This window comes from Ailuropoda melanoleuca, chromosome 18 (assembly GCF_002007445.2).
Source record: "Ailuropoda melanoleuca isolate Jingjing chromosome 18, ASM200744v2, whole genome shotgun sequence".
NCBI lineage: Eukaryota > Metazoa > Chordata > Mammalia > Carnivora > Ursidae > Ailuropoda > Ailuropoda melanoleuca.
In genome coordinates this window covers 33,980,500-34,002,844 of record NC_048235.1, presented here as the reverse complement: position 1 = coordinate 34,002,844, position 22,345 = coordinate 33,980,500, and the positions used below count along the sequence as shown (strand labels likewise).

Below are 22,345 nucleotides of genomic sequence, written 5' to 3'. Positions count from 1 at the left end.
TTTAATTTCTAAAAAGATTTTATTTATTTATTTGAGAAAGAGAGAAGAGAGCATGCCTGTGAGTGTGGCGGGGGAGGGGGGGAACAAGCATACTCTGTACTTAGTGTGGCGCCCCATGGGGGGGGCGGGACTCAATCCCAGGACCAGAAGATCATGACCTGAGTAGAAGTCACGCATTTAACCAAGTGACCCACCCAGGCGCCCCCAAACCAGTATTTTTTAAATGGCCAATACATGATGTTATAAAATCATGAAAGGTAGAAGACTCATTCAAAGTGCAAGATAGACCCAACGGATTCCAATGTAACAAAGTACAAAAAGTTTATGGATATGATTTCAAATTTCCTGAATCTGAACTGACCCACACTTACTGAGTTTTGGTGTAATATCAAAGAAATATATCCACAATTACCTAAAAAGGCTATTAAATTACACTATCCTTTTTCAACTACACACCTGTCTGAGGTCAGATTATCTTCATATAGTTCAACCAAAACAACAAATCCTAACAGATTGATTGTAGAAACAGATACAAGAATCTAGTATCTTCACTTAAGCCAGACATTAAAGAGATTTGCAATGATGTAAAATGATACCACTCTTCTCATTTTTGAGGAAATAGTTATTTTTCATGAAAATGTAATGATAACATACAATAGATTATTTTTAAATCAATTAGTAAATATTTTTAAATTCTTAGTTTTCATTTCCAAATTAAAATAAAAAGTAATAGATAAAACCCATGTAAACAAAAGCTTTTTAAAATCTTCAAATTGTAAGAGTAAAAGGTGTTCTGGGACCAAAATATCTGAAAACTGCTAGAACAGTGCTACTCTCCAAGTGTGGTTCCCAGAACAGGCCAGTGTGTGACAGAATAAGCATGGAAGAGTAAGCATTTAGAAACTATGATAATTTGGGGTGCCTGGGTGGCACAGCGGTTAAGCATCTGCCTTCGGCTCAGGGCGTGATCCCCGAGTTACGGGATTGAGCCCCACATAAGGCTCCTCCACTGGGAGCCTGCTTCTTCCTCTCCCACTCCCCCTGCCTGTGTTCCCTCTCTCGCTGGCTGTCTCTATCTCTGTCGAATAAATAAATAAAATTAAAAAAAAAAAAAAAGAAAGAAACTATGATAATTTGACACTGTCACGATGTTTAGGTACATGATCAGGGATCTTGTACCATATACTTTTTGCAGGGGGAGGCCTTTCCTTTTTCTAATAGTTACTTTTATTGTATTTTATGTAAGTATTGGTCCATGGTGGAGTTGAAATTTTTTAAAAAATGAACAAAAACTGGTCTTTTACCAACCATAGTTTAAAAAACACAACTCTACAGAAAATGTCTCAGGTTAATAGAGTACAGTATAACTGGTCTTGTCAAATCCAAGGTAATTCAGGTAGGCAAAGAAAGGTAATAAGCAGATGTTGGCTGACTAGAAAAATGTAGGTATAGGCTTAAATTGAACTCAGTTACCTGAAATTGATTATATCTTGGATTTGAAAATTTTTAAATTTTATTAGACATTAATGGGAGATTATCTAAGGAATTATTTTGAAACCAGATTAAAATTTCTTATGTAAAATAGCCTATAAGAGAGAAATACACACACAATTTGATTTCCATATAATCTAATCTGAGAAGGAAGAGCCAAGCACAAATTTGACTATAATTAATCAAAGAAGGTGAAGTCCAAGGGTTTTTAGGGAAAAAAAAGAAATATAACCTAAACTAATAGGTGAGTTTGGAAGACAGGGTAGTGGGTACAAGTGATAGGGTTAAAAGAATATAGGGCATAATCCAAAAGTCAGTCAGTTATTCAGAAACGGACTTTATAGTTAAGAACACAAAAACTAAAACTCACAGATGACACAATCTCATTTTAATATTTATTTTCAAATTCTTCCTCTATTAAATCATTAGTACAGGTGAAACAAATCAAACAATTTGTCTCTTTGTTATTATTACTCTATTTCCTGCTGTCCAAAGAACAATGAGTGAAATAAAGACCTAAAGACCTGAAAAAATGAGAAGCACATCTGTCTTTGAATAAATACCTGAATTCCAAAAGAAAAATGCAGCGGAAATTTTTTCTTTACATATTTATTTATTTTACAGAGGGAGAGACAGAGAGCAAACATGCATGTGCACATGTAGGTGGGGAAGAGGGACAGAGGGAGAGAATCTCAAGCAGACTCCTGGCTGAGTATGGAGCCCTACATGGGGCTCAATCCCATAACCCTGAGATTATGTCCTGAGCAGAAATCTCCAGACGCTCAAAGGACTGAGCCATCCAGGGGCCCCAGCAATTTTTTATTTAAGAAAAATAATATAAAGGTAAAACCATCCAGTTTTAAACTTAAAAAAAAAAAGTTAGGATTAAAAGTTACAACAGGTAAAGAAGATGTGGTATACATGTATGTACATACACACACACACACACACACACACACGCTGGAATATTACTCAGCCATCAAAAGAAATGAAATCTTGCCATTTGCAATGATGTGGATGGAACTAGAGGGTATTATGCTAAGCAAAATAAGTCAGTCAGAGAAAGACAACAATATGATCTTCCTCATATGTGGAATTTAAAAAACAAAACAGAGGAACATAGGGGAAAGGAGGGGAAAAATAAAACAAGATGAAATCAGAGGGGGAGACAAACCATAAGAGACTCTTAATCATAGGAAACACACTGAGGGTTGCTGGAGGGGAGGGGGTAGGGAGATGGGGTAACTGGGTGACAGAAAGGAGGGCACTAGGTATAATGAGCACTGGGTGTTATATGCAACTGACGAATCACTGAACTCAACCTCTGAAACTAGTAATACACTATGTTAATTAACTGAATTTAAACAAATTTAAATACATAAAAGTTACAATAGGTATAATATATCATTTAAAACTCAGTAAAAATCTTTACTATCCTATCTATTAATTACAATATACATAGTGAAAAATAATTACTCTCGAACTTTTTTTTTTTTTTTTTTAGAGGGAGAGAGAGCAAGTGTGAGCAGTGCGCAGAGAGAGAATCTTAAGCAGACTCCATGAACAGCACAGAGCTCGACACAGGGCTCAATCTCACAATTGGGAGATCATGACTTAAGCCGAAATCAAGAGTCAGATGCTTAACCCAGTGAGCCACCCAGGCACCCTGACTCTCAAAACTTTTAATAGTTACATTACCCGAAGGATGAAATTATACGCACTTTTCACTTCTGACTATATATATTTTTGTATTGTTATATGCAGAAAAAGCATTTCATTTTTAACTTTTAAACTTAAAATGATTATTCAGCCATGAGATAAAAGGAAATCCTACCAAAACGGATGAAACTAGAGGACCCTGTGCTAAGTGAAAATAAGTCAGACAGAGAAAGAGAGATACCATATGATCTTATTTGTATGTGGATTATTTTTTTAAAAAATCAAACTCATAGAAACAAGGTAGAATGATGGCTGCCAGATATCAGGGACTGGGGTGGGAGAGGAGCTGGTCAAAGGGTATAAGCCTTCAGTCATTAAGATGAATATGTTCAGGGAATCTGATGTACAGCATGGTTACTACAGTAAATAATACTGTGTTACATACTTGAAAGTTACTGAGAATGTAGAACCTAAGCGTTCTCACCAAACAGCCACACACAAAACTAACCGTGGGAAGTGCTGGATATGTTAGCTGACCAGACCGTGGTAATCATTTCACAAAGTACATGTATATCAAACTATCATGCTGTACACTTTAAATATATATAACTCTTGTCAATTATACCTCAATAAAGCCTGAAGAAAAAAAAAAAGAAAAAGAAACTTAAAATGAGACCACAACAATGAAATACAACTTAAAAGAAACATTAGAGGGGCGCCTGGGTAGCTCAGATGATTAAGTGTCTGCCTTCAGCTCAAGTCATGATCCTGGGGTCCTGGGATCGGGCCCCACATTGGGCTCCCTTCACAGGCTGCCTACTTCTCCCTCTCCCTCTGCTGCTCCCCCTGCTTGTGCTCTCTCCCTCTCTCTGTCAAATAAATAAATAAAATCTTTAAAAAAAAAAAAAAAGACAGACATGTGATACAAACATCTTTCCACATGCTCTTATGAAGAATTTGATCTTTATGTGTAAAAACTGTTATTTTTTCCAAAGCTAAGAATCTAGTAATACTGACCAATAATATGGAAATCAATGATTACTATCTAAAAATAATTAAGAAAAATTTATACAAAGTTGTTTAGATAATAAGCAACACAAAATGCTTCACAGTCATCATGTGTGAACATAATCCACAAAATTAAGTTTTACACTGTTTTTTCGGTTTTCAGAAAAACAGAAAACTTTCTCTAAAAAAGGAAGTACTGACAGATGCCTCAACATGAACCTCTAAAACATGAGGCTAAATGAAAGAAGCCAGACACAAAAGGCCACATACTGTATGATTCCCTTCATATGAAATGTCCAGAAAAGGCAAACCTATAAAGACGAAAAGTAGTTAGTGGTTGCTTAGCACTGGGAGAAGGGAGGAGGAATGGGGAATGACGCCTAATGAACATGGGATTTATTTCTGGGTTGAGAAAAATGTTCTAGGGGAGCCTGGATGGCCCAGTTGGTTAAGCGTCTGACTCTTGTTTTCAGCTCAGGTAATGATCTCAGGGTGGTGAGATGGAGCCCTGCTTTGGGCTTTGCACTCGGGGGAATCTGGTTGGGATTCTCTCTTCCCCTCTGACTCTCCCGCCACTCACACATGCTCACTCTCGAGCTCTCTGTCAAATAAAGTCTTTTTAAAAAAGTTCTAAAATTAGATGAAAATTTGATGACTGCACAATTCCATAAATGTACTAAAAAACACTGAATTTGTATGTAAATCATATCAGGAAAGCTATTATTTTAAAAACTACTGCAAAAAAGAAAAAACTATCAGAATACACTTTAAATTAATTTAAATTTTAAAAAATTTCTAAATTCTCAGAGTTCTAGTTTTCTCATTAATACAAGCAAAATCAGTTTTCCCAGCAGTGCAGTAGGAGACTACAGAGGAATTCCAGACCAAATTAGATTAATTCCTAAAATTAAATTTAAATACTTCCTTTGAAATACAGATGTGGCATAAATTGTGCTTTCACTTGTATCCCATAAAAAAGCTTTACTTAGCAGGTTTTCATATAGTAATTAAATGTGAAACACTAATAATCTCAAAAGCATGCTTTTCTAAGGAGAGAGAATTGAAGAGCCACAACTCTCACATGATATACACAACTCTCAGGGTGCTCTAGAGACTCAGACAGGTACACGGATTATTTTATTTAAGAAGGTTTTGCCCTAAGAGACACACGAAAAGATGCTCATCATCACTGATCATCAGGGAAATGCAAATCAAAACTACAATGAGCCATCATCTCACACCTGTCAGAATGGCTAACGTTAACAACACAAGAAACAACAGGTGTTGGTGAGGATAGTGGGGAAAGGGGAACCCTCTTGCACTGTTGGTGGGAATGCAAGCTGGTGCAGCCACTGTGGAAAACAGTATGGAGGCTCCTCAAAAAGTTAAAAACAGTACTACCTTAAGATCCAGCAATTGCACTACTGGGTATTTACCCAAAGAATACAAAAACACTAACTCAAAGGGATACAGGCACCCTTATGTTTATAGCAGAATTGTTTACAATAGCCAAGATATGGAAGCAGCCTAAGTGTCCATCAGCTGGTGAATAAAGAAGATGTGATATATACACACACACACACAATGGAATATTACTCAGCCATAAAAAGAACAAAATCTTGCCATTTGCAACAACTTGGATGGAGCTGGAGAATATAATGCTAAGCAAAATAAGTCAGTTAGATACCGTATGATTTCATTCATACATCGAATTTAACAAACAAAACAAGCAAAGGGAAAAAATAAGAGAGAGAGACAAATCAAGGAACAGACTCTTACTTATAGTTACATAGAGAACAAACTGATGGTTATCAGAGGGGAGGTGGGTAGGGGGATGGGTTAAATAGGTGATAGGGTTTAAGGAGTGCACTTGTGATGTGCACCGGGTGATGTATGGAAGTGTTAAATTACTATATTATACACCTGAAACTAATATAATACTGCACGTTACCTGAAATTAAAATTTAAAAAGGCTTGGTCCTTTGGGAAATCCCTGTCCCTTTCTTCTCCCATTCATAGAATATTAAACCTGCAAGATACTTCATAGATTACTAGTCCAACACCCTTAGTAATAAGAAATAAATGAAAGAACTAGGACTGCCTTCCCCCAACCTTGGTAAATTATGACTAGGTGAATTCAGTTACTTTCCTTTTAATATATAGTATGTTTAAGAGTGGAGGTTATGGAATAAGGTCTCTCTGAAACTCTACTTACTTATTCAAAACATAAGGATAATAACAGTACCTACTTTGTAGTGTTGCTACTAGGTGGACTGCATAAAATATATAAGAGAATTGCTTAACACAGTGCCTTGCACAAAAGTAGACATTCAACAATGCTGGGGTGGGTTGTTGTTGTTGTTGTTGTTTTTACTTCTGCCCCATTGATGCTTCCAGTTACCCAATCTTGAATCAGCAGGTTATAATGACAGATAACTGTCTTCTGTACCAGGGCAGATTACTGGCTATGTAGCACAAAAGTTACAGATATGGCTGATCTTGCCACAAATCTGACTTGCCAGACTTATGTAGACATTTGTTCTCTTCGTAACAGTGAACAGAGAGCAAGACAGAAAGTTTAAAGTAAGAGAAAAAGAAACAGGCACAAAGTTGTCATGAACAATAAGGAATTCAACACGTAACAAGAGTGAGTTCACAAAGCAAATATCCAGAAATAAATTCCAAGCTCAAACCTTCCCCTGGCTAACTAAGCAAGTCCATTTCAAATGCTAGAATATCAGAAATCTAATCCACATGTTTTAGACAAACCATGGGAAAAAATGTGAAACTCAGAAAACATCTTTTCTTAACATTTATTAATATTCCTAAGGTAGGATTCTATGCTGAACAGCTAGATTCAAGCTGTACATCTATGTTGTATTGAATTTATAAGGATGTCTCCATAAATTTACAGATCAAAAAATGGAGTGGAGAGAAAAAGCACCCTGAAATTTTTATCAGGATCAAAAGCACTTGTGTGGGTAAAAAATTACTATTCATAGGAGTCAATGACGAAATAAGACGTACAACAAAAGCAGGGCCCAAATACCTACTAAGCTCATATAAGACATCTTATTACTTACCCAACTGCTTGCTTTCTTTTGGAATTCATTATGAAATGTCAGGCACATAAAGTTTTTTTTTTTTTAAAGATTTTATTTATTTATTTGACAGAGATAGAGACAGCCAGCGAGAGAGGGAACACAAGCAGGGGGAGTGGGAGAGGAAGAAGCAGGCTCATAGCAGAGGAGCCTGATGTGGGGCTCGATCCCATAACGCTGGGATCACGCCCTGAGCCGAAGGCAGACGCTTAACCGCTGTGCCACCCAGGCGCCCCTAAGGCACATAAAGTTTTTAAAGAAGTAAAGAAGAAATTATAAAACAAATGTAGGGTGTTATAAGGGAAAACAAGGACCGTATCAGTTGTAGAGGCTTTCTGCCCATTAAGATGACCATAATTGTATCACTGATTAATAAAAACTAATATTCTGGTGTCAGATTATATGCACATTCTTTCTTTTTTTCTTTTTTTAAGATTTATTTATTTACCTTAGAGAGAGAGAGAGGGAGAGAGAGAGAGAGTGCGTGCGCGCGTGCGCACGCATGAGTGGGGGGAGGGGCAGAGGGAGAGAGAACCCTCAAGCAGACCCCCTGCTGAGCAGAGAGCCCAATGCAGCCTCAATCTCACGATCCATGAGACCATGAACTGAAATCAAGAGTTATATGCTTAACCAACTGAGCCACCCGGGGCCCCTCATGTGCATATCCTTGTAGTCACATACGACATTTAAGATTCAATTTTTTCCCCAACCTTTTATTTAATATCTGTTTATGCCTTTACCTACCTCTTGTGTTAATTTTGGTATGAACCTCAAGCTGGGGATCACTTGAAACCATGCAAGGCCACCAAGGATAGGTTCCCACCTTAGACCAAACAAGATCGCCAACCTGGAACTTGACACCAGCAGACACTTCTGTTGTTGGAACAGAAGACAATATTGGCTGAACCTATAGGAAAAGGTCATAAAATTTCATCAGCAGAGAAAGTAAAAAAAAAAAAAGAAACTATGAACAAAGTACATTAAACATGCTAACCATGTAAAATTTATCTTCAATTATACTTTCCCTGATACTTAACCATAACTAGCAGAAAGGAAGAGAAGGAAAATAATAAGCCTCACTCCAAATATTGAAAATAGGACTGATGTTTCTGATGTCTTATTACTGATAAGGCATTTTGATAATCCATTAAAAAATGATCATAAAAATATTTTTGTAATTTTGTATGGTGACAGGTGGTAACTAGACTTATTGTAGTGATCACTTTGCAATGTATACACATATCAAATCAATATGTTGTACACCTGAAACTAGTATAATGATATATGTCAATTATACTTCAATAAGAAAGAGGTCACAGTTTTGAAAAGAAAAACAATTCACTGAAAGTATCTACCTCTTAAACCAGCTCCAAGATTTATTTCAGTACAATTTCTGAAATCCGAAAGTATGGAATTGTAATAACACGTATGGAATGTGTTATAATTTAATCATCCTGCTTTCACCTTCTTACACCATCCCTGGTTAGACAGGATTCGATACAGCAACTCACCTGGGGTTCCTCTTTTAGTACTGGCTCTTCCCTTGGTTTTTCTGACACAGTGTCAACCCTCTCATTTGGTCTCTAGGTGAAAAGGTACAGACAAAAAGAACAAAATGGCAGCCAACCAAAGAACAGTGGCATACACAAAAAGAATCAAAACTAAACAGCAAAGGGAATTAAGGACATTTATTAACTGAATAATGTGGGTAGTAAGAATACAACCGATGCAATACATGGCGCTATGTCTTAAATTCACGTTCCCTTCCACTCCATAGCTATAGCTCTCACTTCTTATTACTTTTAAAACTTAATGTGTTGATTGTTGTTGCTATTGTTTTTTAACCTAACAGGGTACAGAAAAATGAGCACTTTGAGATTGCTAGTAAGATGTAACGGAATTTTTCAGGAGAGCAATTTGGCATGTATGAAAAGCCTTAAATTTTCAGACTCTGATCCAGCAACTCCACTTCTAAATATATACGTATAGTGAAAAGCACTGAGAGGTGTAAATACACAGATATATACTCCAGTCCTATTAAAAAGAGCAAATATTAGAAAATAATCTAGATGTCCAGTAATTTAAATTAGTTAAATAAGTTATAGTATAACTAGATAGTGAAGTAATATAAATATATTTTAAAATGACATGGGAGGGGTGCCTGGCTGGCTTAGCTGGTACAGCATGTAGCTCTTGATCCCGGGTTTTTGAGTTCAAACCCCACACTAGGTACAGAGATTGCTTAAAAATAAAATCTTTTGAAAAATAAATAAATAAATAAAATGACATAGAAAAATAATAATATAATGTTATTTGAAAAGAGCAAATTGCAAAGCAGTTTGTATTACAGTATGATTCCAATCTTGAAAAAATAATTTCTTTTTATTTACTTTTTTAAAAGATTTTATTTATTTATTTGACAGAGAGAGAAAGCACAAGCAGGAGTAGCCACAGGCAGAGGGAGAGGGAGAAACAGGCTCCCTGCTGAGCAGGGAGCCTAATGTGGGGCTTGATCCCAGGACCCTGGTATCATGACCTGAGCCAAAGGCAGACACTTAACTGACTGAGCCACCCAGGCACCCCAAAATAGTTTTTTTTAAATGTGCACAGAAAGAAAAAATAGAATACCACCAGGTGATGGGAAAAGTGACTCCTTCAGTGGGCTTTTCTGTATTTGTCAAATTGTCTATGATAAACATTACTCTTCCAATCATAAAACCCACACCTTACTTAAAAATTAATTTCTGCAACCCTTTAGGAAGGCTATTTAGAAGTATCTATCAAAATTCAAAATCTATCACTCTTCAATTGGGCAATTATATTTTAAGAAACTACAGAAAACGGGCGCCTGGGTGGCTCAGTCGTTAAGCGTCTGCCTTTGGCTCAGGGCGTGGTCCCGGGGTCCTGGGATCGAGCCCCACATCGGGCTCCCTGCTCTGCTGGGAGCCTGCTTCTTCCTCTCCCACTCCCCCTGCTTGTGTTCCCTCTCTCACTGGCTGTCTCTCTCTCTGTCAAATAAAATAAATAAAATCTTTAAAAAAAAAAAAAGAACTACAGAAAACAAAATGAGAACACCTAAGCAAAGGATGATTAAGTACAGCATTATTTCATGTAAGTAATCTACGTGTCTATCAATATCTTCAAACTTTTTATATTAAAATAGCCCATACATGTCTTAAAAAGTCTTTGATACATTTTACACTGGATTCATAGAAGTAATTATCTTTGGGGAATGAGGGTAGGGAAATGGTGAAGGAAGACCTATATTTTGTGTTATTTGTATTTCCTATAAAAAGCAGATTACTTTTGTAACTTAAAAGATTTTTTAAAACTTCTCACTTGTCAAAGAACAGAACTTAATTTAGACGGCATAAAGAGAGAGAGAGATCCATCAAATTAAGTCTTAATTCCAATTTAAAAATATGGGTAGTTCTAGGAACTACTGAAAACTTTCAATTAGTTCAAGACACTGTTGTAAAAACAGTAAAAACAAAGTTTTATTAAATAAAACATTGTAGAAAGGTTTGTAACTATTAGGAAATGATAAGCCAGACTAATAACCCAAACCCCAAGTATCAATCATTTATTCAACAGTGCCTATGACTTTCCAGACACTGTTCTAGAAGGTGGGTATGCAACGATGAAACAAATAGATTTGATTCCTCACCTCAAAAAGCTTACAGGTGGGTAGGATAGACAGACATTAAATAAATAAAAACATACTCTTATATAATGTAAATGTATGAAGAGAAATAATGGGGGGATGTATCTTTAAATATGAAAGTCAGTAAAGGCCTCTCTGAGAAATTCAATTATAATCTTAGAATCAGAGGAGGAGTAGTTAGTCTAGGAAAAAAGTGGGCAGAACATTCCAGAAAGAAGGCATGGCACATGTGAAGTTCCTGGGGCTTACAAAGTAGAAATTTCAGGAAGGCCTTTACAACTGACTTAATTGCCCAAAGAAGAGAGAGGTTACAAGATGAGAGAGGAGAGGCAGGGTATATTACAAGGGCCTTGTAAGTATAGTCAAGTGTTTTATATTAAGGGCAATAAAAAGCCACCAAAGAGGATTAGGCAGAGAAGTAACATACACCAATTTATGCTTTTAAAAAATCTTGTTAGCTATTATGTGGAGAATATTTTAGAAAAAAAGGTAGTGGCAACTTGTTGATGGGCACAAAATTCTCTCTGTCAGATGTGTCTGTGGTGGTACCATTACTAATAGGACACACTCATTGAGCAAGGAAAGAAAAATCTATGTTCAAATGAAAACTGTCTTCCGGATTGCTGGTATAGTAATAAAGCAGTCTGGAAATACCGTCCCCATTTGCATAGGCCCTCTGGGTAGCTTCACTTCAATCTACAGAAGTAGCTTAAGCCTTCACCTCAACTTCTCATTCTCAGGCTACCACAGGAAGACAAGGCCGCTTGAGGAAGTACATAGGCTGCTAAGAAAGAGAGTCATCCTCCTCCACACATTCACTCTTCAAGATGTCTGGGTGTAAGGGATCTCTGTAACTCCTTTTGAGGGCAGATAGATAAGGAGTGACTCATCTTTGCCAAACAACAGAATCCTACTATTATTGTAAGAACTGGTCTGAAGCCCATTAACATTTTTCCCTTTCTGGATTAAAGACAGGATTTCCTTCAAAACTTTATATTATTCAAATGTCTTATTTTTTTAATGGTTTGTTCCAGAATGTTCGCTTTTCCTTCAGGCCAGCTTTAAACACTATTAAAATTGTTTACAGAGTCATCTTAAAAGGAAAACAATGGCAAGGGAGAGGAACAAGCCTAAGATTTATTCTAAGCTTTCAAGACTATATAAATAAAAGAAAGAAAAAGAAGTTGAATAAGGATGCTGCAATGATAGAAAAGAAATATACATTGTAAAATGTGCTAATGCATGAGCAAAACAGAAATATATAGTAGGCATTTAGTCTACAGCCATACCACCCTGAATGTGCCCAATCTCATCTGATCTCAGAAGCTAAGCAGGGTTGGGCCTGGTTAGTATGTGGATGGGAGAAATATCCAGTAGGCACTGACTTGAGCTCACAAGAAAGGGTAAGGAGATAAACCAACAGATAACATAGTAAATCATAAACACCTGTTAAGGGGTAAGGTTTTTAAGACAACATAGTCAATGGAAGTTAAATGCTTAGGAGTCAAGAAAAATGAGTCAGAAGATGCCAACAGATAAAATACTTCTGGGTATAACATCCATTTTCCTTTAGTTGTTCAAAGGATAGATAAGCTTAAAAGAGATTAAAATCAAGTAAGGAAAAAAATACCTTTTCTGGTACTAATAGTGTTGCTTTAGGAAAAGAGCATCAGAGAAAAAGATGACAGTGAGTTAGCTCTCCTTAGTTTTAAATTTTTGATTTTATGGGTATATACCCCTTTTTTACATTTTTAATTGATTCCATATGGAAAGACCTATATTCCAGGAAAGAATAACAAGAAGTTTCTTAAACAGGAAAAAAACACATTAAGAGAGCAACTAAAATAAAATTACATTATCCAAAATATTCTTTTTAAAAAATTTTGGCCTAGTGCTTTTATTAAAACACAAGAGATTTATTAAAATGAATAATATGCATCAAATCTGGCAGAATTCCTAATCCCTAATAATTTTCAAAACAAAATGAATAAATAATTTTCAAAAAATAATTTTCAAAGCAAAATTATACTCTTTTTAAAAAACTTACATCAACATTTAAGGTGGAAAGAAAAATTCAATGGCAATAAATTATTTGTGCATTTTTCTTTTACTTGCTGAATAACTGCTTAAGTGCATAATCTTAAACACTAAAACATCTGTACAAAAAGAACATTTTGTATGTGAATGTTTCTAAGAATTTTAAGACCTAATACTCCGAACCAAACATAACCTCTAACTTAGTGCTAATGGAACCGAAGCCACTATTTGGCTTTTTAGAAGTGAAAATGGCAAGCTAAGAGTTAACGAGACTAGTCTTAGTGGATAAGCCCCCTGAGGTGCTGGTGGAAGACCACGTTTGACTAGGGCCTACACTCACATGCCAGAGGCATGACACCTGCCAAGGAGGAAGACATGCAGAAACACTTCCACATGTTTCTAATTTGATAGGAGGAAAAACAGCTAAACCAGTGTTACAAAATACACAATTTCAGTAGTGATCTCAGGTCTCCTGCTGCTGAGATGTTTGGACACATTTTATTGTTGTCCAACAGCCACTCTTCAGAAGGCCAAACAGCTCAGAATTGGGAGGAAATACTTGTAAGATCAAATACCAAGAAAAAAAGAAAAGAAAAAAGTAGTGAGTGAAATCACGAACTTCTACTTTAAATGAGATTGTTTGTTCAAAAAAGAACCTATAAGTGGGCTTTTAAAGAACAAAATTGTACATAAAAGCAAATCCAGCTTAAGGACAATCATTTCAAACTTTCTCTCCAAGCATCCAGTTCTCATTATGCTTCTCTAAAGCATCTGGGAGGGGAGCTGTCCAGTGGTATCAGCAGACTCTCACTTGAGCTCCTCTTTCATTTCTAAGCCCTCTACAATGCTAAACACCAAGCAAGAGCTTGGACCCTTAGTAACAACCAGGAGGCACAAGGGTATCAAAAATTGAACACTTACAAGAAACTGTCCTAAGGGAAAGAAAATAAAGGTTGCTCAAGTTAAGGAAACCTAATTAAAAAAAAAAAAACCCATAAGGTTACAAAACCAATTATTTTGTGAACATCACCGGTCCTCTGTATAGTACTGAATGAAGCATGACACTAACAACACGCAAGAGCCTTCAGAGTTCTAGCTTCAAAGTTCTATTAGAATGGAGTACAACTTTCGTGGCACCCATCTCTTAAATTTAGAATTATTCCTCATGTATGATAAATTTTAATTAATTTAAATTTAACTAGTAAGAACTCTTTTTTTCTCTTTGGAAAAAAGGAAGGAGGGAAGGGAAAGAGAGTAACAAAGAGAAGGAGGGGAGGGAGAAAGGGGGCAAGGTGAAAAAAGGACGGGAGAGGGACAGAAACAAAGGGGAGAGAGAGAAACAAAACCACCCTGGATTTTTGCCAAAAACTCAACTTTCAGGCAACGGTCTTGGTAGTATTTAGTGCAATCAATATCACTTTCTACATCTCTATCTTCAGTCAAATTGATGTTCTTTTACCTCAAGATATTGTAAAATCCTAAATAATGAAATATTAAATTATGCCCCACATGATTTACCAAAAAAGAACATGAACTAAAACTTTTAAATCACATCTAATCCCCAGATATGGCAATTAACTGAAGGTTTAAGTGATACAAAGAGCTTGGCACAGCAGATATCCAAAAAAGCATTGGCTTTAAAATCTCATTATAAAGTGACTATTAGAAATATCATTGCACTGAATTTTTTCCTAGATTCCAATTAAACAAAAGGATATATAAAAAGTAAGCAGACTGTCTTATCCTGCCTCTGCTTCCAGACCTATTTCTCTTTTGAAATATATTTTTAATGTACTTTATCAATAGAGGTAAAAAGTCTAGTCCAGTAAGTAAAATTGGATATCTTCCTATTTACCAGACTTTCTAGAGCAAAAGCAAGAAGGACCAACAAAAACAGTTCTCAGGAGCTAAACTTTAGCTTTGGTTTTACAAATGCAAGTTTTTGTGATGCCCAAGGGTCACAGTGCATCACAAACCTTTCCACTGCAGGGCTAGGTAAAAAATGCTACAGTGAATGCATCTGCAGCACAAAAGGTTAACTTTTTTCCTTCCATGTAGTCATTTACTTAAGGAACAGTCTGTAAAGATACTATGTAAACTAAGGTCAGGGAGCTGGGTATTTAATAAATGATTTCAAATATAAAGGCATTTTAGAAACCACTTAGTTACAAAGCCTTCATTTCACAAATGCAGAACTAAGACACCAGAATAGCTAATGTGTCTCTAATCAATCTCTTTATTTCATTACCCAGGTTTATTTTCTTCATAGTACTTAACACTATCTGAACTTGTACACGTATGTTCATATGTAGGTACACATGTATGTATTTTCTCGTTCCTCTTACTAGAATATAAGCAACCTGAAAGTAGGCATCTTTAATTTTCATTCATTGCCCTACTTTAATTCTTAGAAAAGTATCTAGCACAGGGGCACCTGGGTGCCACAGCGGTTAAGCGTCTGCCTTCGGTTCAGGGCATGATCCCGGCATTATGGGATCGAGCCCCACATCAGGCTCCTCTGCTATGAGCCTGCTTCTTCCTCTCCCACTCCCCCTGCTTGTGTTCCCTCTCTCGTTGGCTGTCTCTGTCTCTGTCAATAAATAAATAAAATCTTTAAAAAAAAAAAAAAAGAAAAGTATCTAGCACAGAGTACGCACTTAATCAATAATAGTTAAATGAATAAATAAAACTATAGAAAAATGAGAAAAACATATTGAAATATTATACTGAGACTTGTGAGAGTCTAGAATCAGTGTAGCCTTCTAATCCAGAAAATGATCATATTTGAGTTGTTTGAAGAACTAGAATCCAGCTACCAAGGAAAAGGTGAGTTGGTATGAAGTAAACACTTCTTAAAACAGAAGATAACAAATTAACTTATTCAGGGATACCAGATATAAAAGCAGACTACTGTTGGCAAAATAGATACTTATTTCTTCCCAAATCAATGTCTGGGAAATGTCTTCAATTCATACCACGTATTAGAATACCAACTAAAAATTTCACTCAAGCTAGAACGGATTTGTTACATACCTATTAAGAAAATTCATACTAAAACTTCAGATATACTAAAAAAAATTTGGCAGGATGCAGTTTACCTATAAAGGATGACTTTTATAAAAAGTCCACCTGAAGTTTTAATACACATGAATATTAACTGATTTTAATAAAAAGAGTTCTTCTATTACTTCAGTTTATTTTGTAGCAAACTTACTAGTAATGAGTATTAAGTCATTAACACTGGGAAAAGTCTAAACAAGGAAAACCAATATAATTAACCATCTCCTGTTTGCCTTTCCTCTTCATCTTTAGAAACCAGGAGTTTATTATAAGCAAATAAAAAAACTGAAGCTATTAGACAAAGAAACATATGCAGCAAGGATCTTAGTGTCCCATGTTTTAAAAATATTTCTTCACTCTAATGATGTCCATTCATTTAGTCAAAAAATTTTTATCAGCACCCATTATAACATCCCAAGCTCCTTGGTAGGGATTAGAAGGAAGAAGTTATCAGAAATATTTAAATTTGAAGGGATAAAAACTGAAAAATATATCTTGGACTTCCAGTAAATCTGAAATATTACAAAATTTTTCAAAAAGACGTTTCAACTTACATTTTGTTCCTCTGGTTCTAATTTGGGGATTTTGTGTGACTTGCGCTCTTCAGATCTAGATGAGTCATGCTTGTTGCTTTTTTTCCTCTTTTCTTTTCTGCTTTCATGCTTTGATTTTGTGTGCTCGCTTGCCTGTACTTCATTTAAAAGGTCTCCACAAAGGGAAGACTCAAACAATTCCCTGCCATTCTGGATAGTTTTGGTTATTTTTAGTTTAATTTCAGGAGAGCCAGTCTTCTTTGGAATAACAGTTTGTGGTACCGAAGGAGGAGGTGGTGGCTGTGGAGGAGAAGGTTTTTCCAGAATTTCATGTGGTCTTGTGTTTGGAATTTCTGAATGGTAATAGTCAGTGGGGCTAAAGTTTCTAACTGCACCAAAGCCATTGGCTGACCCATTGGGATACTGATTATATGACTGGTATTTGGTTTGAGTTTCATACATGCTGATTGATGGTGGATAGCCATTTGTGAGTGGAGGAAGATCTTCTGTTGTAGGTGGGTACTGAAAGCCTTGCTGCAAGGTAGCTTCATATGGTGTCTGGCCACCATCTTCAACAATGTCACTGTTGTTATCAAAGGCATCCTCCTGACGGATGTTGGCGGAGTCAATGAGTTGAGGTGGTTGCTGAATTGTGTTTCCCATGATCCCTTGCATGAAAGAGAAAGAGAAATCCATTGTTCTGCTCCAGCATCCTTAACTTTCCCTTTCTCTCATCGGGCCTAAAGTTTTAAAAGAGGAGATTAAAAAGTGTTAATATCCTCACAGGCTAGAGGCTTATCAGTTGAAAAAGAATTCACTGAAATATCTTGTACCCAATTTTCACATCCAGATATACACAAACACTAAATATTTTTAAAACAGGTAGCCAATATAATTCTGATACAAGTCAAACGCTTTTTACCTTAAATACTTATCTATTTGAAACCCTCAATTACTTTCACAATTTTACTAACAAAATTTTATCCTCTTAGCAAAACATTCAAAATAATTTAGCATTCCTTTCTGTTTCCCAAGTTAGAAATGATAAGTCTCAGGTTAAAACTGATATTTGCAAACCAGTGGTTCTCTTTGTTGCTACAAAAAAATAACAAAATCTTATTGCAAATATTTTAAATACAAAAGTAAAAAGGCCTATTCCTCCCTCTCCATCATTCCCATTCTTCTGTCATGGATAACCAGTATAAATACTTTGGTGAGTATTCTTCCAAATCTTTATATACTCACATATAAAATTTTAAAAATAGGGTTGATTCTGTGACTTGCTTATTCAACTTAACAATATATCCTAGATATCTTTCTACATCAGGATGTATAATTTTCATATATACTTTATTATTTAAATAGTTACACAGTAAACAACTGTGGTATCTATACTGCAATGTACTTAACCATTTGTGTACTGACAATCATTTAGCTGCTCACCATTGTTTGAAATTATAAATAGGTCTACAGGAAACTGTCTTGAAACTAGATCTTTAGGCCTGTATGTATTCCTATGGGACGGATTTGAATTTTAATAGATATAGCACAGCTTATAGAACGGTTTTGCAGTATCAATTTACCGTCATACCAGTAGTGAGGGTGCCTGATTCTCTATACCCTTGACAGTATTAGTTGTTTTTAACCAGTGGCATAAATAAAATCATCTGGGGTAGTTTCACAAAATGTACATGTCAATCAACATCTATCTATTGATGAATCTGATTTGACAAATCTGGGGTGAGGCCTAAAATATGAATATTTTAAGATCACATTCAGCTGATTCTGATGCACCCTCTTAGTTGGGTCATTGCATTACAAACTTTGCATTATAGTTATTGCAATATACTCTTACGATTATTGCACCCCCCCAGAAGGTGCCTAAAGATGCTCACATTATGTAACAATGTTGTAATATAAATAAACATTATTAGGAAATGCTCTAAGACCCCTCCGTGTTGTCATAAAGTTTGACAAGCCCACATCTTGAGACAGGATTAATGGACAGTTCAGATATTATTTTGATTATCTCATAAACATTTCTTCTAGAAAGCTCTAAGGCTTTTCTCTACCATATTGAGTCTGATGAATTGATTTTAGCTGCCTGGAATACTGTGGAGAAGGACTGTGAGGCTACAGTCCAGTTTGATTCTATGACCAATTAATAATGTCTACCATCTTGACTCTAGTAGGATTTACCATAATGATAAAGCACGTAACCCAAAACAGCAAAGAGGAAAATGATTGCTGACAATACACTTTTCAAGGCATAGCCAATTAAACAGCTGCTGCTTACACTGTTAGCAAATGGAAAGAATTTTAGAAGTTTGAAAATTACAAACAAATGAATACAAGAGCATACAGGAAATCAAACTGCCCATATCGCTCTATAGTGGAATAGGGTGCAGAGGGGTGTCAGACAGCACTCTCATTTTTTGGCATCTACTATGGGCCAAGCACTTTATACGTTATCTCATTTAATCCTCATAACAACTCTGCAGGATAGGTATGGTGACTCCTGGTTCACAGGGAAAAGAAACTCAGCTTCAGAGGGGTTAGGTGCCTGCTTTAAACCATAAAGCAACGGGGGCAGAATTATTATTTGTATCTAGGTATGTCTGACTCTACATCCCATTTTTACCACGCTACCACTTCCACTTCACTCAGCCATAACTTCTGAGAGGATCTGATTCTTTTGTTCATGTTCTTTATTCCCAATCACTACCAAAATGACAACTAACAATTCTATGGAAACTGCCACTAACACTTAAATAGCGCTTACTATGTACCAGGAACCATTCTAAGTGCTTTACATAGAGTACATTCAATCCTCCCAACAACCTTCAGGTAGATGTTAACCTTAGTTCCCATTACAGACTGGGAAATAGAAGCACACTGAGCTTAAATGACTTGCTCAAGTGCACAAGGCGACTCATTAATTGACAGAGCTGGGATTGGATCTAGGCAGTTTGGTTTCAGAGTCAGTGATGCTTACCAGTTTAACATACTAGTAATGCTGATAAATGTTAGCAATCACTTATTTATGCAAAGCTGGAGAACTGGAAACATTACCCTAATTTGACCCTTGGCAAAAACGTATAGCTCACAAAGAACGGTATGTTCGAAAATGCTGTAAACACACAGGGCAACTAACTATGCAGGTGGAATTCAAAAGTTCTTCAAACTTCCAACTTGAAGGCAAGTTAAATACTGACATTTGACAAGATGCAACCTGTGTTTTTGGTTCTCATAACTGTCATACACAAGCTCAGCTTCCAGATTAGTCTCCCAAATTATAGTCTACAGAGGTTTTCAGGCATGTGTATTCAGAGACTAAGGTTTCTGATGTTTCTGACTTAGTTCCAATCACAAACTTTTAAGAAATTTGGTATTTTTCCTCTTTTATTCTCTAGCCCTAGAACCAAATATTTCCTTTTAGTTTGAACTAAGAAAGGAAATAACATTACTATCTTACAATTATATAGGAGCTTACAATTACACAGTATTTTCACATGTGTTCTTATTTGATCCGCAAAACAATCCCGTAAGGCTGACAGGACAGGTATTAGCTTCATTTTTTAGATAACTACATTCAATATTTGAGATGCTAAGTTTTCCAAGACCACAAAGCTCACTAGCGATTAAACCTGAAAAAGAATCAATCTCTTGCCTTCTAATCCTGCCCTCTTAACCACAATATCTAACTGCCAGAGAATATCCAGCTACCCAAAGACAATCATACTGTAAGAGTCATATGTTCAAAACTGAATGAACTGTCCTTTCCCTAACTCAGTTTTCCTTTCAGACTACCCCCGATTTGTCATTGCTTCCACTATTTTTCTAGCTTCCCAGGCTAGAAGCCTCAGTCGTGTGGGTGGCTGATTCTCCCCTCTCTGTGAAGCCACAAAATGAGGCACTCAACAAATCTTGTAGTTTCTTCCACTGAAATCTCTAATTTGTTCTTTGATCCATGTCAGGCCAAGCCCTCAGCACCTTAATCCTGAACTACGACAACTGATTTTCTAGATATTTCTCATCTTTAACTTCTTCTTGCACAGCAGTTAGAAGATGTGTCCTTAAACCAAACTTTGATAAGTCTACTTCCATTCTGAGAAACACCACAGCTCCATATTATACCAAGTCCCTTCCATGCCTTTCAAGGTCTTCCATAATCTGACTTTCTTACCAACTCAAATTGTATATGCATGAACAAACTTTTCTGAGCATCCCCGAGCCCAAATAACTATAAAATGTGGCCTTACACTTTGTTTTACACTTTGTTTAATCCCATGAAGCAAAGTATTATTCCCATGTTATAGATGTGAAGAAATGGCACTCAAAAAGATCAAGTGATTTGCCCTTAATCACAGAGCAAACAGAAGTTGAAAAAAAAACAGTGAAACTCAGATCTTCTAACAATCCAGTACTCTACAGGGGAGCTGCTACCTCATCGGCAAATCATCCATACTTTGCACTTCTCTCCAATATGCTCCATAGCCGCAATCCAAATGCATGTCTGACAGCTTTCCTTGTATCTCACAAGCATCTTAAAACACCTAACAATGAACTTAGTTTTTATTCTACTTCCACATGTCCTTCCTCCAGTCCTTCCTATAAGAGAAAAAAGAAACCTCCATCTATCAGTTGCCCAAGCCAGATACCTGGGACTATGATATATCCCTTACCGTCACTCCTACTCTTCCCCAATGTATCAGTAAACTCCTGGAGTTTTAGCTCTAAAGTATACATCTCATATTTGTCTGTTTCATTCCATATCTTTCCTTCTTCACGCCAGTCCAATCTCCTCACTTGGTCTATTCCATAGCTACCTGCTCAGTCTTCATGCTTCTTCTCCTGCCTATGATCTATTTTCCCATATAACAGCCAGTCCCCTTGTAAAAACTAACCCAATCATTTGACTACCCCTCAAAATACAGCAAGAAAAAGGAATTATTGCTATACTCGACAACATGGATGACTCTCACAATGTCATTCTGAGTGAAAGAAGCCATGTGACACAGTGATTCCATTTATATAGTATACAATGTGATTTCATTTATACAAGGTTCAAACACAGGATAAGTTAAAACTAACTCTATGGAGGGGCACCTGGGTGGCTCAGTCAGTTAAACATCTGACTTTGGCTCAGGTCATGATCTCAGGGTCATGGGATCAAGCCTTGCATCAAGCCCTCTGCTAAGCGGGGACTTTGCTTGAGGATTCGCTCTCTCCCTCTGCCCTTCCCCCCTGCTCATGTGAGTAAGCTCTGTCTCTCTCTCTCTCATATAAATAAATAAATAGACTAACTCTATGGAGACATCTGCCAAAACAGTACTTGCTTATTGGGAGGTGGCGGGGGGCGGGGGGCTATAAACACCGGATAAGACCAAAAAGGAGGTTTCTGAGCTGGTAGTTATATTTAACGTATTGATCTAGATAGTAGTTACACAGTCTTAAGCAAAAACAAAAGAACAAACCTTCAGGGCCTTCCCAATGCATTCAAATAAAATTGCAACTATTTATCATGGCCAGCAAGCCCCTGTATGGTCAGACCTCCGTTTACATTTCCAAAGTCATTTACCAACACTCTCTACTGCCAAGCACTGCACTCCAGCCACATTAGCCTCCTTTCAGTTTCTGAAATGTGCCAACTTCACCTTTGCGATCAGGATTTTCACATGTGCTACTCCAGCTACCTGAACACAAATAATCCCTGTGCGAGGCCTTCTGAGGTCCCATGCTCATTCTACTAAGCCTTTTTTTTCCTTTATAGCATTTACCATAATATGTGT

At 36.5% G+C, this 22,345-nt stretch overlaps 1 protein-coding gene across 6 annotated transcripts in view; it reads right to left on the bottom strand.

Annotated features, from left to right (window-relative positions):
• Positions 1 to 22,345, bottom strand: part of NSD3 (nuclear receptor binding SET domain protein 3) — a 112,661-nt gene that overhangs the window by 52,857 nt on the left and 37,459 nt on the right. For 5 of the 6 annotated variants that reach the window (XM_034647704.1, XM_034647706.1, XM_034647708.1 and 2 more), the window contains exons 2-4: positions 16,575 to 17,293; positions 8,771 to 8,842; positions 8,004 to 8,166 (exon numbers count right to left, since the gene is read on the bottom strand). In XM_034647704.1, the coding sequence (XP_034503595.1) occupies positions 8,004 to 8,166; positions 8,771 to 8,842; positions 16,575 to 17,249 (910 nt within the window). In that variant the 5' untranslated portion in view covers positions 17,250 to 17,293. The remainder of the gene's footprint in view (positions 1 to 8,003; positions 8,167 to 8,770; positions 8,843 to 16,574; positions 17,294 to 22,345) is intronic. The other variant, XM_034647707.1, reaches the window with a different exon arrangement.